This window comes from Myiozetetes cayanensis, unplaced genomic scaffold, assembly GCF_022539395.1.
Source record: "Myiozetetes cayanensis isolate MyiCay16 unplaced genomic scaffold, myiCay2020 scf12, whole genome shotgun sequence".
NCBI lineage: Eukaryota > Metazoa > Chordata > Aves > Passeriformes > Tyrannidae > Myiozetetes > Myiozetetes cayanensis.
The window spans coordinates 15,579,853-15,593,037 of record NW_026086826.1 but is presented as its reverse complement, the minus strand read 5'-3'; the positions used below and the strand labels follow the sequence as shown (position 1 = coordinate 15,593,037).

Here is a 13,185-nt window from a genome sequence, read left to right as displayed (position 1 = left end):
CTATTCTACTAATTCATGCCCCCAATAAGCTCTCTGATTTGAAAAAGATGTCCAGGTCCTTGGCTTTGCAGAAGCTTTTCAGCTCATTGAAGCAACAGGGGTAAACCCCCCACAAAGATTAGGCCATGTTTTCAAAGAGCATTGTTAGCCACCAGCTGGGAGCATGACTGTAATGGTATGTCTTACCCTGCTCAGGGTCCATGTATGGGTTCTGATGAGCTGGTGGCAACAGTGAGATGGGCCAGTGTTCCCCAAATGGCACAGGCTGCCCACTGAGACCTTGCAGTGAGGATGTAGCAATAGATTTCTTACATTTAAAGACAATAATAGATTTTGTCCCTTTGAGGCTGGCCAGTCTTCTACTCAGCACATCCAGCACAGAGATGCTGCAGTCAAGTGGGCAAACAAACTGCCCTATGGGGAGTATCACCTTCAAAACACAGGTGAGAAGTGCAGCTCTGCTACTTCCAGCTGTCTTGTACCCAACCACAGTGAGCTTGTCCCTTTCACTCTCCACCCCTGCACTACAGAGCATCACATGCCTTGGGAGAGGGCCAGACAGGGGTAAATGAGGTTGCAGATCTCCCCAGCACTGATCCTGTCTGTATTTGCTCCTCCATTTTAGCTTCCCACAGTTACTCTTTGCTGAGGGTATTACTTTGCTTTGTGGTTTTGTTTGCAGCTTGTTCTGAACTTGTAAAAATCTCATCTAGCTACTAGCTGTAGTCAACTACTTGCTTCTAAGTGTAACCTTATGACTGTGCTGACGTTCTGTGCTGCTTTAACTACTTTCTTCTCTCTGCTCACAGCAAGGAAACAGGATGCCAGAGCTTTGCCAAAATATTTTACTAAATAAATAGAACTGCAGGCAGTCTCCACAAGCCAGTGCCACATGATCCCAACTGGCAAGAGACAAGGGTTATATTTAAATTCAATTTTAATTCAGAAAAATATCAGCACTTATTTACCACCGTCCATAAAATTCATGTGACAAAATTCCTCCAACAGGCAGATCAGTAGCCCTCTTACTGTAGCAACGTAAAAGCACAACAAATCAAGTCAGGCCACGTTCTGGAGTATCACACCAGGCTGGTAGCAACACATGCACTAATAAGTTACTCCTTGCTGAAATCTCTGCATGCTCTGGGGCTCTCGGTGCATCTGGAAGCCCTAAATTCCCTTGACAACTCTGTCTGGTTCCTGGGGGACCTTTCAGTTATGTGAAGTAGCTCAGGGTCTGTCTTTAGTATAAACTATAGTTCAGTACATCCACTTTAGTGTATTGCAGCACTGTAAAGGGACGTGGTCAGACCTGTCCCAATTGGCACACTGACACAGGTTTTGAAGGAAGCCTCATCTTGCCATTACCATTCTCAGTGTCCATGCCATTGCCACCTTGCCACATAAAGGATGCTTCTGGATGTGTTTCCTATACCCTGTGCTTTAGGTGCATCTTCATAAGCCTTGGCAGTAGAGGAGACGATGGGCTGACAAAATCATGCTTGATAGTAAATGGTTCAAGCTTGCCTGCAATGGAGGTGTTTTATTCCACACCCTGGGATCACACATCTTGCCAGTGCTGCCCATGGTGGTACGTGGGAATCTGGCCCTGGCCAAAAGCCACCAAACCCCACCACCACTCATGACTGGTATTCTCTTTCTATTGTTAAAAGCACAATCCCTGGACACACTCGGTCTCTCCCTGGCCTCGGACTGGTTGGGGAAGCATTGCTCTGAAAACCAGCTCCCCTTCAGAGGCCTGTCCACCTGCAGACAGCCCATGTGGGAGGACCCAGCATGGCCCCACAGACCACCATGAGCAGCCTTACAGTTTACCTGCCCGAGCCAAAGCCATCAGCCATATCCCAGTCACAACACAGCCTCATTCGTACTGAGACAGTGATAAAAACGACTTCTCTGACACCACAAGCTCCTTCAAAGGTGTGCCTGAAGCCAGAGGACTGGAAGTGAGGTCCTCATGCTGGTCTGGACTTCCTTATGCGGAAGCTCTGGGGCCACCATACATCGGCCAACCTCATGTCCTTCCATGACACACCAGTCCTCTTGATCCCAGAGGAAACAGGGCAGGTCCAGCCCAGATTTGTCCATCAGGTCCTCTGCACCCTGAGGAGCCTCTGAACCTGGTGTGCACTAACACTCGTGGGTGGAGGTGGATCTGCAGAGAGCTGCTGTGCTGAGCTGCCCTGCCAGGGCTTATCCAAAGACAAAGCCAACCTGGCCTGCTATGCTTACCTCTCCCCTCCCTCCACTGGGACTACAAGGACCAGAGAGGAGTATTTCTTGCTCCACTTTGGCAGGACAGTGCTGTCTCAGAAAACTGAAACACATTATTGCTCACAACTTAGAGAGAAATGAGGAAAATGCCCCATACCAAATGCAGGCAGCCCAACTGCCTTCGGAATGATCTCCAAGTCTCATCAGGAGATTTATGGGGGAATATGTCAGATGCAAGGACCAACAGCATCATTTCCCTTGGCAGTGCAGGCACTCGGTGGGGGGAGGAAGGAGCCCCTACACCCGTGGCTGCAGGCCGGGAGGGCTCCCTGCATCCCCCTCAAGCTCTGGCAGAGCACAGGGACCGGAGCGGGGGAGCTGCTCCAGCAGGGATGGCTTCTTTCCTGGCCATCGCGCTGGCTTTCAGAGTGAGGGGATGGAAGGAGGTGCACAGGAAGCGAGACTGTACGACTGTAAATCCTGTCAACTATAACGATTTTTTTTTCAAACATATTTTCCTGATTTCCCTCCCAAGGGACCAAAGTCTGATCTTTAGGTAATCCAGAAACAAAATGTTTCCCAAACAAATAATCACATTGCAGTCTGACATGGTCATTATTACAAAAGAGCATTTTATTTCCATTTTTTTCTGGGTGTACTATATTGCAATGTAACACTATGCAGGTCTATTATCATACTAAGATTCTTGCTACAGAATTAAGAAGTTTGTCCATTTGGTCAAATTTCAAAGTTTTTCCTTGGCATTCTTACAGGACTCATCACCACTTAAGCACATGAATTACTGAAGTGCCAGAAATGTGATATGAGACTTGGAACAGACGCTTCCCAATCAGAATTTACAAAAGTTGTTGGGCCGGCTGGATGCATGAGGTCAGCACAAATATCCATCCTAAATCTGACAAAGGGGGAGATGCACATCTCACCAAGTAGATTTACTTTTCAGGCTTAATGTACTATTAAGGTTGTCTTCTTACTTTTGATGCAATCTTTGTCATCTCTGCTTCCATTACCAAGGAAGATTTTTATTATTTTTGAGCAATAGTGAAAAAACACTTTGCTTAAATCCTGGAATTGTCATAGTTGTTAGGCACGTGATTAAAGTAAGTAGTTATATAAACTCTTTGTATATATACAAACCATGCCTAAAGCATTATCCACAAAATGTCCATCCATTTTAAGTCAAATACTATCAGTCACAGAAAAGTCTAGTATGAATTGTATGTGAATATACACATGAGCAGTACATGATTCACTGAGTAAATATGGCACTTTTACATATTTTCCTGGATGTCATACAGAGTTAGGAAACAATCTTCTCTGAGCTGACACATTTCTAAAATACTGCAATATGGGCTTGGAAAATACTCCCCAGATTAGACAGTAAGAACTTTAGAAAAGTCAACAATGCAGCTACCTGAGTTTGTTTCATTAAGAAATTAACAGTAATGTGATATTTTATCATTCACTGCAAGCCTGAGGGTTGTCTACTCACAAAAGCCAAGCTGCCTAACGCTGCTATAGATCAAACAGCACAGCTCTCCAAGCGCGCGGCTCGGCAAGATGATGAACTGACCTAGCACCTCCAAAGTGACTTATCCCGCTTTCTCCTTGCCTAGACCCCAGCTGCAGAGTCCTGTCTCCTTGTTACTCCCACCCTAGTGTCCGTCCAATCCTTTGGAGAGCTGATCCAGCAGAAAATTAGTCCCTTTTTTGAACTGGTATAGTTTTCTGCTGGTTTAAAAGGTTGATTTGTCCTGTGGAGGGATCAGATCAGCACCAGACCTGTAAAGGTACAGGAAAAGCAGCAGGAATGTGTTGGCAGGAACAGGGAACATGGGAGGAGGAGGAAACTGCCCCTTTTTTGTGGCAGTGAGCTGTCAGACTGAGGAAGGTGTCTCAGCAGACCAAACCCTTGGAGAAGATACAGTTATTAGCGCGAAAGTGCTTAGACCGGTATAGTTTATTCCTATCAAAGTGAATAAAGATATGCCAGCACAAGGCACTTTATACTCATGTAACTGTGTCCACATGAGGGGTTGCACTGGTATAAATATAATCAGTAATAAACGAAACTCCCATATCCCCTAAGTGATGTATTTACAACAATGTCACAGAGCAAGTCTCCAACCTTCAGTTATGAGGTATGCATCACTTCCATTCAGAAAACAGACCACAAACTACACATGGAACAACATCAGACACAAAATAAATTAGGGATTTAAAATGCTACACCTAGGAATATAAAGACTTTTTTAAAAACTTTAAATGTAATCCCATATTTCAAATGTAAGTAAGAGAATTATACAGCTCCACCAATTACTTGGACATTTCAAACAGTTTACATTCATCAGGGACAACAGCACTTTGGTTAACATAATTAGGTTAATATGAGAAATGAAACGTTTCTCTCCCTCCCATTACATCAAAGTGAAATACATTTAGAATATATACACTGCCAAGCTGTTCCATTAAGTGCATTCCACACAAGTAAGAGTAGCTCTCGCAATAGCTACATCAGTTATAGGTCTTCCGACAGAACTAAATCCAACCCCTTTAAAAAAGCTTGATTTGATTCCTTCATGCCTGACCCATTTTTGATTAATCACATGGATCTTCTCCAGAACACATCCAAGCACAAAAAGTAAGCCTGACTTGGTACTGTGGCAAGCCCACGTACCAGATTGCACAGCACACCCTGCGTTAATGAGGAAATTCTCATTGTAGTTTGTCTCCCCACCTTTGTAAGTCAGACTCTTAAAACAACAGTATGCTTTTGTTCCAAGCTCAAGAACTCAGATTAACTGTAGCTCAAGACACGCAATGGCAATTAGAAAACATTAAGAGCAACCAATCTGACAACTGTCAATTATTTTACGTAACTTCAAACAATCAGCAACTCAACCTCTGCGATTTATGAACAACTGCTTCCTAGAGAAACAAGTACTTATTCCTAGATATTCTTGCAAAACATTTATGCAATGCCTGCATCTGACTCAAATATGTGTTGTATAGGATGAAGAGATCTCCTCCCAGCAAAATATTTTACCATCATATGGTTATTTTTGATTACCTTAAATTAGCTTGCAAGCAGCACATCCCTGTCAAACCTGACTAAAAGAAATCAAATGGCTGGATTAAATAAACAGCTAAACATGGCTTCAGAGGATAAAATTCCCAACCTGATGCATAATCATCAGAGATTATTATATTATTTTAAAAAGCAGACTTCCAACTGTATGATTTCCAATTTAATTACTATCTGGAAGATGAAAATACAGCTTTCATCACTGTCCTTGGGTAGGCTGAGACTTGTGAGAAGTTAATATATTCATTTAATCTCATTTTTGCAAATCTGCAAATGTTCCTGTGCTGAGCTTGGTTTTATGCTATCCAAGTTCAATTAAGGAGCATATTAGATACTATTTCCTTGTCAGAAGCTTTACAAACTAAACATGATTGCACTTTTTCTGGATCCCACTCCTGCAAGGTGCCAAGCAATCTGGAGGGGAAGTGAACTGAGGGGGGCAGAGGGCACTTTCTCTCTTGCAGGACTGGGTGTTTAGGGAAGGATGGGGTTTTTCAAGATAGTGTTTCATCTCGCTGGGTTGACATTTCCAACACAGAGTTCATTCCACCCCTTCCATTCAAGTTAGTAGGAATCAGGCAGCCACATCCTTTTGCACTGTTTGGAAAACCTTCAGCATGAGTCATTCTGGTGCTGATTTCTCTGTGAACTGTGACCTTACTCTTCCTGCACCAGAGAGGAAATCGCAGTCAGTGCCTCCAGCTCGGTGCAGACTGTGAATGGACAGCTAGACTGAACTTGCCAAAAGGCACTGAAGGAGTTCTGCACACTCCCTCACACCTATTAAAATACATAAAGAACCTCTTCTACTTGCTTTGACTGTCTGAGAAAACCATGTAATAATACAAAAAGGATTGTCAACCCAGATTTGATCTTGTTAGATGCTGAACACCTTCTACTGCCACTGAAGAAAAGAGGAAACAAGGCATTCAACACCTGCAGCACCATCTGTCGAAGACCATGTCCTAAGGGATTAACAATAGCCAGGAAGACAATATAATCATCTATTACTAACTATGCAACCCAAAGCATACACTGAAACACAGTTTCCCTGGTGGGATTAGGAAAAGGAAAAAAAAAATCAGCAGATAAACCCATTTACTTTTACCAGTAAAAATTAAGTTACAGACGCCCTTATTCTCAGGGCAAAACAAAAATATCTTAAAACAGTGAAAAAATATGAGAAAAATTTATTTAAAAATATATGTACTACTTACTCCAAATTTGTTTGTACAGAAAGGATTTGAAAAAGAAAAAAATAACGACAAACTAAATGCATATTCGGAGTATGCATTCTCTAGAGCATATTTGGTAGAAGTGTTATTTCTGTAAAACTGAGCAAGAAGAAGTTATTCAGCTTTCATTTGCTCCCTGACATCAGAAGGCAACGTTTCAAACAAGGTGTCCTCTACAATGAAACCAGTCCTCTTCAGAGCTCTGCACTCACCGAGCTCAGGTGGGAGGATTTCGAAGTGATTGCCTTTAATATCCAAGTAGGAGAGGAACACCAAATTACCAATTTTAGGTGACAGGACTGACAAGTTATTTTTCCCAATTTTCAGAGTCTTAAGTTTTTTGCAAAAGTATAGTTCATCTGGCACGCTCTCCACTTTGTTGCAAGTAATGGAAAAGTACTGTAAACTCTGCAGAACTCCTATTTCAGGCGGGATAAAGCGAATGTCATTGTAAGACAAATCCAAGTATCTGATTTTGTTGCATAGGAATAGGTGGGACGGAAGAACCTCTATTTTGTTATGGCTGAAGGAAAGCCGCTCTAGACTAGTGAGTTTCTTTATATGCTCAGGGATGTACGTTATACTGTTGTACCACAGCTTTAGAATTGTCAGTTTTCGCAGATGTTGAAAACTTACTATTTCTTCAATGGATTTGAGGTTGTTTTCCTTCAGATCCAATTCCTGAAGACTGAGGAGGCTGAAGACAGCATGAGGTATGCGCTCTAAATCACAATGAACCAATTCCAGCTGTGTCAGATTGACCATCTTCTTCAAGTTGTTGAGCATCACTAACTTTGTGCCATCATTATGGATGCACAATTTTTGCAGGTGACTTGAAACATCGACTGCAGACTGTGGGATTTTGGACAAATTACTTTTTATGTAAAGAACTTTTAGGCTTTTAAGTTCCCGAAAAGATTCCAGTGTAATGTTTTTGGAAATATCATGACTTAGGGAGCCAATTAAATGGAGCTCTTCCAAATTTCTGAGGCCATACATCCAATGTGGAAGTTCTCTGATGTCATCAAACTTGACGCTCAAGATCTTGAGATTCTCCTTCAGAAAAGCCAAGGCGGCACTGTGGATCTTCACGGAACACTGGTGCAGTGAGAGCTCCTGGAGATTATCCAGCTGTGCAATGGTTGCTGGTATCATTACGTTATTAATTATTTCAAGTTTTAATGACTGCAGCTCAGTAATTTCAAAAACTGTGTCTGGTAGTCCAGAAAGCATGAAAAGCTGTAGTTCCAAATGGCTATGGGAGTTTGTCTGTAGCCTCTGTCGCAGTTTATCTGCAGTCCACTCATTGTTTAGGTTCAGCTGTTTCAGCTTATTTTCACTGACTTCAGACAGGAAGACAGCAAACCGCTTGGAGTAGAGAGGATCATACTGATCAATCATATGAAGCATAAAAGCGAAGTCATTCTTGACATCTGGGATGTCATCAATTCCCGTCTCTTGCCGCACATATTCAAAAGAATATTCTTTCAGTGAACGGTAGAACAGCCAGTACAGCGTATAAAGGCATGTGAGGCCATAGATGCTTACAAAGCACAGGTAGCAGTAAGAAAGTTTAGAGAACAGATGTGCCATCGTGTGATTGCAGCAAAAATTCTTGTATCCCGTCATGTCTTCAATATCAACATTACAGACTACTGTAAAATTAACTTCTGAGACAAGTGCTGTGTTGTAAGCAATAATAATAAGGAATTTAATTACCTTAAGTACAGTCTGGCGAACGTACATGACATAGAGTATATCACCCTCCTCGACATGCAGCCTAAACTTCTTCACCTTTTCAAACAGTGCTTTGGCCTGTTCACCTTCTTTCTTATCTAATGCCCCAGGTGTTCCCTTATCCACAACTAACTTCTCAGGGATTGATTTTAAAGACTGTGTCTTGACCAAAGTGCCTTCAGTGCTTGGCTGAGTAGTATTAGACTTGTTTATGTTGTTCTTCCTGTTATCTTTCTCTTCAGAGTCTTCCCCCGACACTTCGGATAAAGCTCTTGTTGTCCAGGGAGAATCAAAACATTTCCCAAGTATCGAAATGAAGTGTTCAATTTTGGAGCTTGATCCAGGGAATTTGAACCAAAAGTTACTACACAGCATGAAGACCAGTGTGTGTATAAGGACAAGGTAAGGGAAGTACTTGGCATACCAGTGCAGAGCCCGTTCGTAACACACCTGATTTATAAAGCTGTATTGCTGAAGGTCCAAATCAGTCTTCAGTCCTTTCATTTCAATTGTAGCTGGAGGGGTGGATGGCTTCAGTGGTGGAATGGGGGTTGTATCTGGGATGGTGTTAAACACATTTGAACTATTAGATTGGTTCTGGCAAGGCTGTAGGCGCTTTGGAAGGCATATTATCTTGTCTTGCATGACCTGAAACACACAAAAAGGTTATCTTTTGAACTCATGTACAAACAATGGTGGCAGCACCAGTGGGTAGCTATCCTTGGACTTCCTCCACCTGTCAGGCATTCTTCCCCACAGTCTGCTACTTGGCCCCACAGGCTGCGCTATTATTCTTTCCAAAAAGACACTTGTTCCATATGCTGAAAACTAGGTCACCCCTTTTCATCTACGGTTAGCTTTCCATAATTTGAATAAGAGCGCACTGAGACAATCCAGAAAAAGGACAAGTGTGGGTAATGATTCCAGAAAGACCAGAGATCTCCTGCATTGCTCTGCCCAGAGACAGACTGTTACTGCCAGGTGTATTCACCCTGGCTACACAATGTTCTGAGACAGCTTAGGCTTGAAAGCAGCACAACTGTATTCCTGTGGCCGTGCTCTCCCACTGCAATGACATCACACAAAAAACGGCTGACAAGGGGCTAATGTGGGCATATCTATGCTGGACAATTACTGAACTTCAGCCTTAATAAAGATAGGTAGGGATAATTCTTTGAGGGCATTGGTATGTGCATGGACATAAATTTTATTCAGTTTCTCATATATATACAATAGAGTCCTCATAGAATCATAAATGATCTGGGTTGGAAGGGACCTTAAAGATCATCTAGTTCCAACCTCCCTGCCATGGGCAGTGACACCTTCCACTAGACTGGGCTGCTCAAAGCCCCATCAGCCTGGCCTTGGACACTTCCAGGTATGGGGTATCACCAGCTTCTCTGGGAACTTTAACCTGTTCCAGTGCCTCAACAACCTCACAGTGAAGAATTTCTTCCTAATATCTCAGTAGTCCTACCATTACATGCTCTTGTAAAAAATTCCTCTCTATGGGGGAACTTTTGTAGGATGAACTGCACACCCAGGGAGGGAAATGTAGCTCTGTCCTTTAGTCTGTCTATAAACAAAAAAAAGGGCAAATTTCCCAATTTGGGCTGGTCATCCAGGTTGACAAATGGAGGTGATAGCACCTTATGGGACCAATCACCCTTGGTTTAATTTGGGATAACAGATCTGAGTTCAATGCAAGGCTTTCTATAGGTCTGAATTTACAATGCTAATGTGATAATGAGCTCTGTCTCTTGCCTTGAATGACTAACTCGGACTGGCCCAAACTAAGAATGTGTGTGTAGTGTAGATGTATTCTTTGACATCAAGGTTGTTGGAAGCACTAAATATAGTGTATGCAACAAGAGCTACCAAAATCAGATCCTCCTGGATGATCCACCCTGGTGCAGAGAGATAAGACTACATGTGTTTTAAACAATATCAGTGCTGTAACTGTTGACACATCAAAAACTCCTGTAGTTTATCTTTGTCTGTAAACACTATTGTGATACACACCCTTACTTACACCTTGGATTCGTGGATCTGGCAATAAGTTGGAATAAAAAACTCCTTTATATTATTTCAGTGTTTCCACACATTATTTTCCAGTGTGCCTTATCCAATCAAGCAGGTAAACTTAAAAATAACAGATGATTTACTTTGTGTGGTTAAGCAAACACATAGCAAGAATGCAAAACTCAGCCCTATATAAAAAGATTTTTAAACATGAACATTGTATCTTAAAACTGAAAATACTTATGAAGGAGAATATAGGCAAAACTACAGTTGATTTTGTGTGAAAAATCCTGGGTCATATAGGTGAGAAAATTCCTCTGAAATAAGAGCTCTGTCAATGTGTCCCTTTAGTTCCATTTCAAAGTCATGCCAAGAAATGTTAGATCCATGTTTGAACCAGTTTGTAACTTTATCTTTTTGTGGATTCAACCCAAACAGTATTTTTTATTTCTTTTCTGCTTTTGTCTCTTTAGCAAAATGTAACTAACAGTGATTGACAGTAATGTCAACTGTTTACTTTTAAGCATCCTCAGATATGTCTTGGGATGGAAGAGATACAGTATTAGCTGTGGGTGGTGTTAACAAAATAAGCACATTCATTTTAAATCATGCTTCAAAGCATAAGGACAGAAATAATATTAACATTTGCCAAATAAAGAAAAACAGAAATTACAAAATTATGTTTTTCAAACAGCAAAACGGTAACAAATAGAACTTAAGTTGATCATGTTTTGGTATGCCAAACTGTGGTGAAAACACTGATCTAGGCACCAGCCAAACCAACAGCTCTTATCTTAGCTGGCACGGCTCCATTCACTCTAGTGCAATTCTGCTGACTTACAGCTGCTAAAGTCTGGTCTGTGTTATTTGAGGTTGCTACCTAAACAGCTTTAATCCTGGGACCAGCAAATTTTTGCTTTGTTCATGGGGAACCCAAGAGATCAAACAAGATGGGACACCATCCTTCCCAGGTCCTTCCTCATTTGTGGTGTTCTTTCACCACTGCTGAGCACCCGCCACGCCTCCGTCCCGCTTGATTTACCTGTAACGTGCACCCAAACACACCGATCATCAGCATGGCGACAGAGAGATAGTCCGTGAACACATCCCACCAGGGCTTCAGCACCCTGAACGCCGGCTGCTGCTCCGAGAACTGACGGAACTCGGTCACAGGAATCATCGTCCTGCAAAAGAGCAAAGCCAGCGCTCAGTCTCCTGCAGCTCGTACCCCTCACACTGTGAGAGCAAGCACTCTCTGAGGTTTGAAAAAAAACCCTCTGTAAATCAAAGTCCCAGGAACTGGCACAAAAGTTTCCAGTTTTCATGCAGCTCCTGTAAGGAAGGGAGAGGACTGGGCTCCTGTCTATGCAGGCAGGCAATTCCCTCTCTGCATTGACTCAGCCATCTCTCATGGGTCAGGCCTTCTGCATCCCTGAAAATCAGCCTTTTCTGTAGACAGAGATGTTCAGCATTGTACATATTAGCCTTGATCTCAAAGGTCTGGCTAAGATGCTTGTCCTGCATTCAAATTTCACAGGCCCTTTTAGCTATCATGTTTCATTCACTTCCATTTTATTCATAGTGGTTTCAGGGAGGCTTTGGAATATTTTTGTGCATACTCACTGCAATTTTAAATCTACTGTGTTTTGAGTGCAAGTTGCTAAAGTGCTTTAGGTAACCAAAATACAGGCAGATCAAGGGCTTTATCTTCGCTTCAGATGTCTAGGATTACATCATCACCTCCTCTGAAAAATCAGCTAGCACATGAGCATGTACAGGCAAAGCAACTGATTTTAAAGCCTACAGCATATTGTGTAACTGAGTCCCTGAGATCAAACCAGTACTGAAACTCCCTAGGAAGTTACAATGGAAAGATAAATTCGCATGGAAATGTAACAAAAATACTCCCAAGGGCAATTTACAAAATTTAACTAACATCATCCATTAACTAACATCATAAATGCCCACCACAATCACTTCATATCACAGTAATATTAGAAGTCTATAATCCTGATTCAGCTGCACACTGGGACCCATTAATGTTGGTTTGATGACATCCACCCGTGCACATGCTTAGTGATAAGCACACACTTGCTGATACGCTGTCCAGGGACTTAGGGCATTCAGTTCATTCAAAGCCAGGGATGGGGAAGGGAAGGATTCAAGCCCTAATGGCTGCAATTCATCACAAGTGTACAGCCATCCTAAGAATTAATAACTGACCACCACTACATTGGCCATACTTGGTGGAAGGATGCTCACTTTAGCACCTTCTCAGGAACTGCTGCGTCTCTTCTTGCCCAGCTGATCCTCAGGAGATACTGTAGTTCCCAAAGGCATAAGGTGATATCTGTAAATATCCTGATGAAATAGCAAGGCTGAGGCTTTGCAGCTCTCTGAGTGAGTAGCATAAAAACTTTGCAGCTCTCTGAATGAGTAGTATAATAACCTTTATTCCTTTCCCCCTCTCCTCTTGCAACCCTCCCGTGTTGCTTTAAGCACTGCTTGGCCAGACAGGAGAATCTCTCTCTCAGCCTGCTGTCCTGAAAGCTGTGCCCAGGATGCACGCTACAATGCCAGATGGAATCGCACACACCTTCTGCACAACTGGCGATCCTCAAGAGGAAAGCAGACTGCCCTCCACAGATTAACAGACCAGCACTGAAAACGATGGCAATGCAGGCCTGACTCCACACAGCCAGGTCAGGGACTTGGCATCATCCATGCCAACAGGCCTGAATTGCTGCAGTGCTGGCAGAGGAATGCAGCATTCGTTATCAAATGGCAGGCAGCCAGGAGCCACAATTCTGCTTTTTGTGTGCTTGTCTTGCAAATGTTAGCAGATGTATT

At 42.6% G+C, this 13,185-nt stretch overlaps 1 protein-coding gene across 3 annotated transcripts in view; it reads right to left on the bottom strand.

Moving 5' to 3' along the window:
• Positions 1-2,847: 2,847 nt before the first annotated feature.
• The window catches only part of LRRC8C (leucine rich repeat containing 8 VRAC subunit C), a 35,345-nt gene continuing 25,007 nt past the window's right edge, over positions 2,848-13,185 (bottom strand). For all 3 annotated transcript variants that reach the window (XM_050306349.1, XM_050306347.1, XM_050306348.1), the window contains exons 2-3: positions 11,378-11,519; positions 2,848-8,961 (exon numbers count right to left, since the gene is read on the bottom strand). In XM_050306349.1, coding sequence (XP_050162306.1) covers positions 6,691-8,961; positions 11,378-11,515 — 2,409 coding nt within the window. In that variant the 5' untranslated portion in view covers positions 11,516-11,519 and the 3' untranslated portion in view covers positions 2,848-6,690. The remainder of the gene's footprint in view (positions 8,962-11,377; positions 11,520-13,185) is intronic.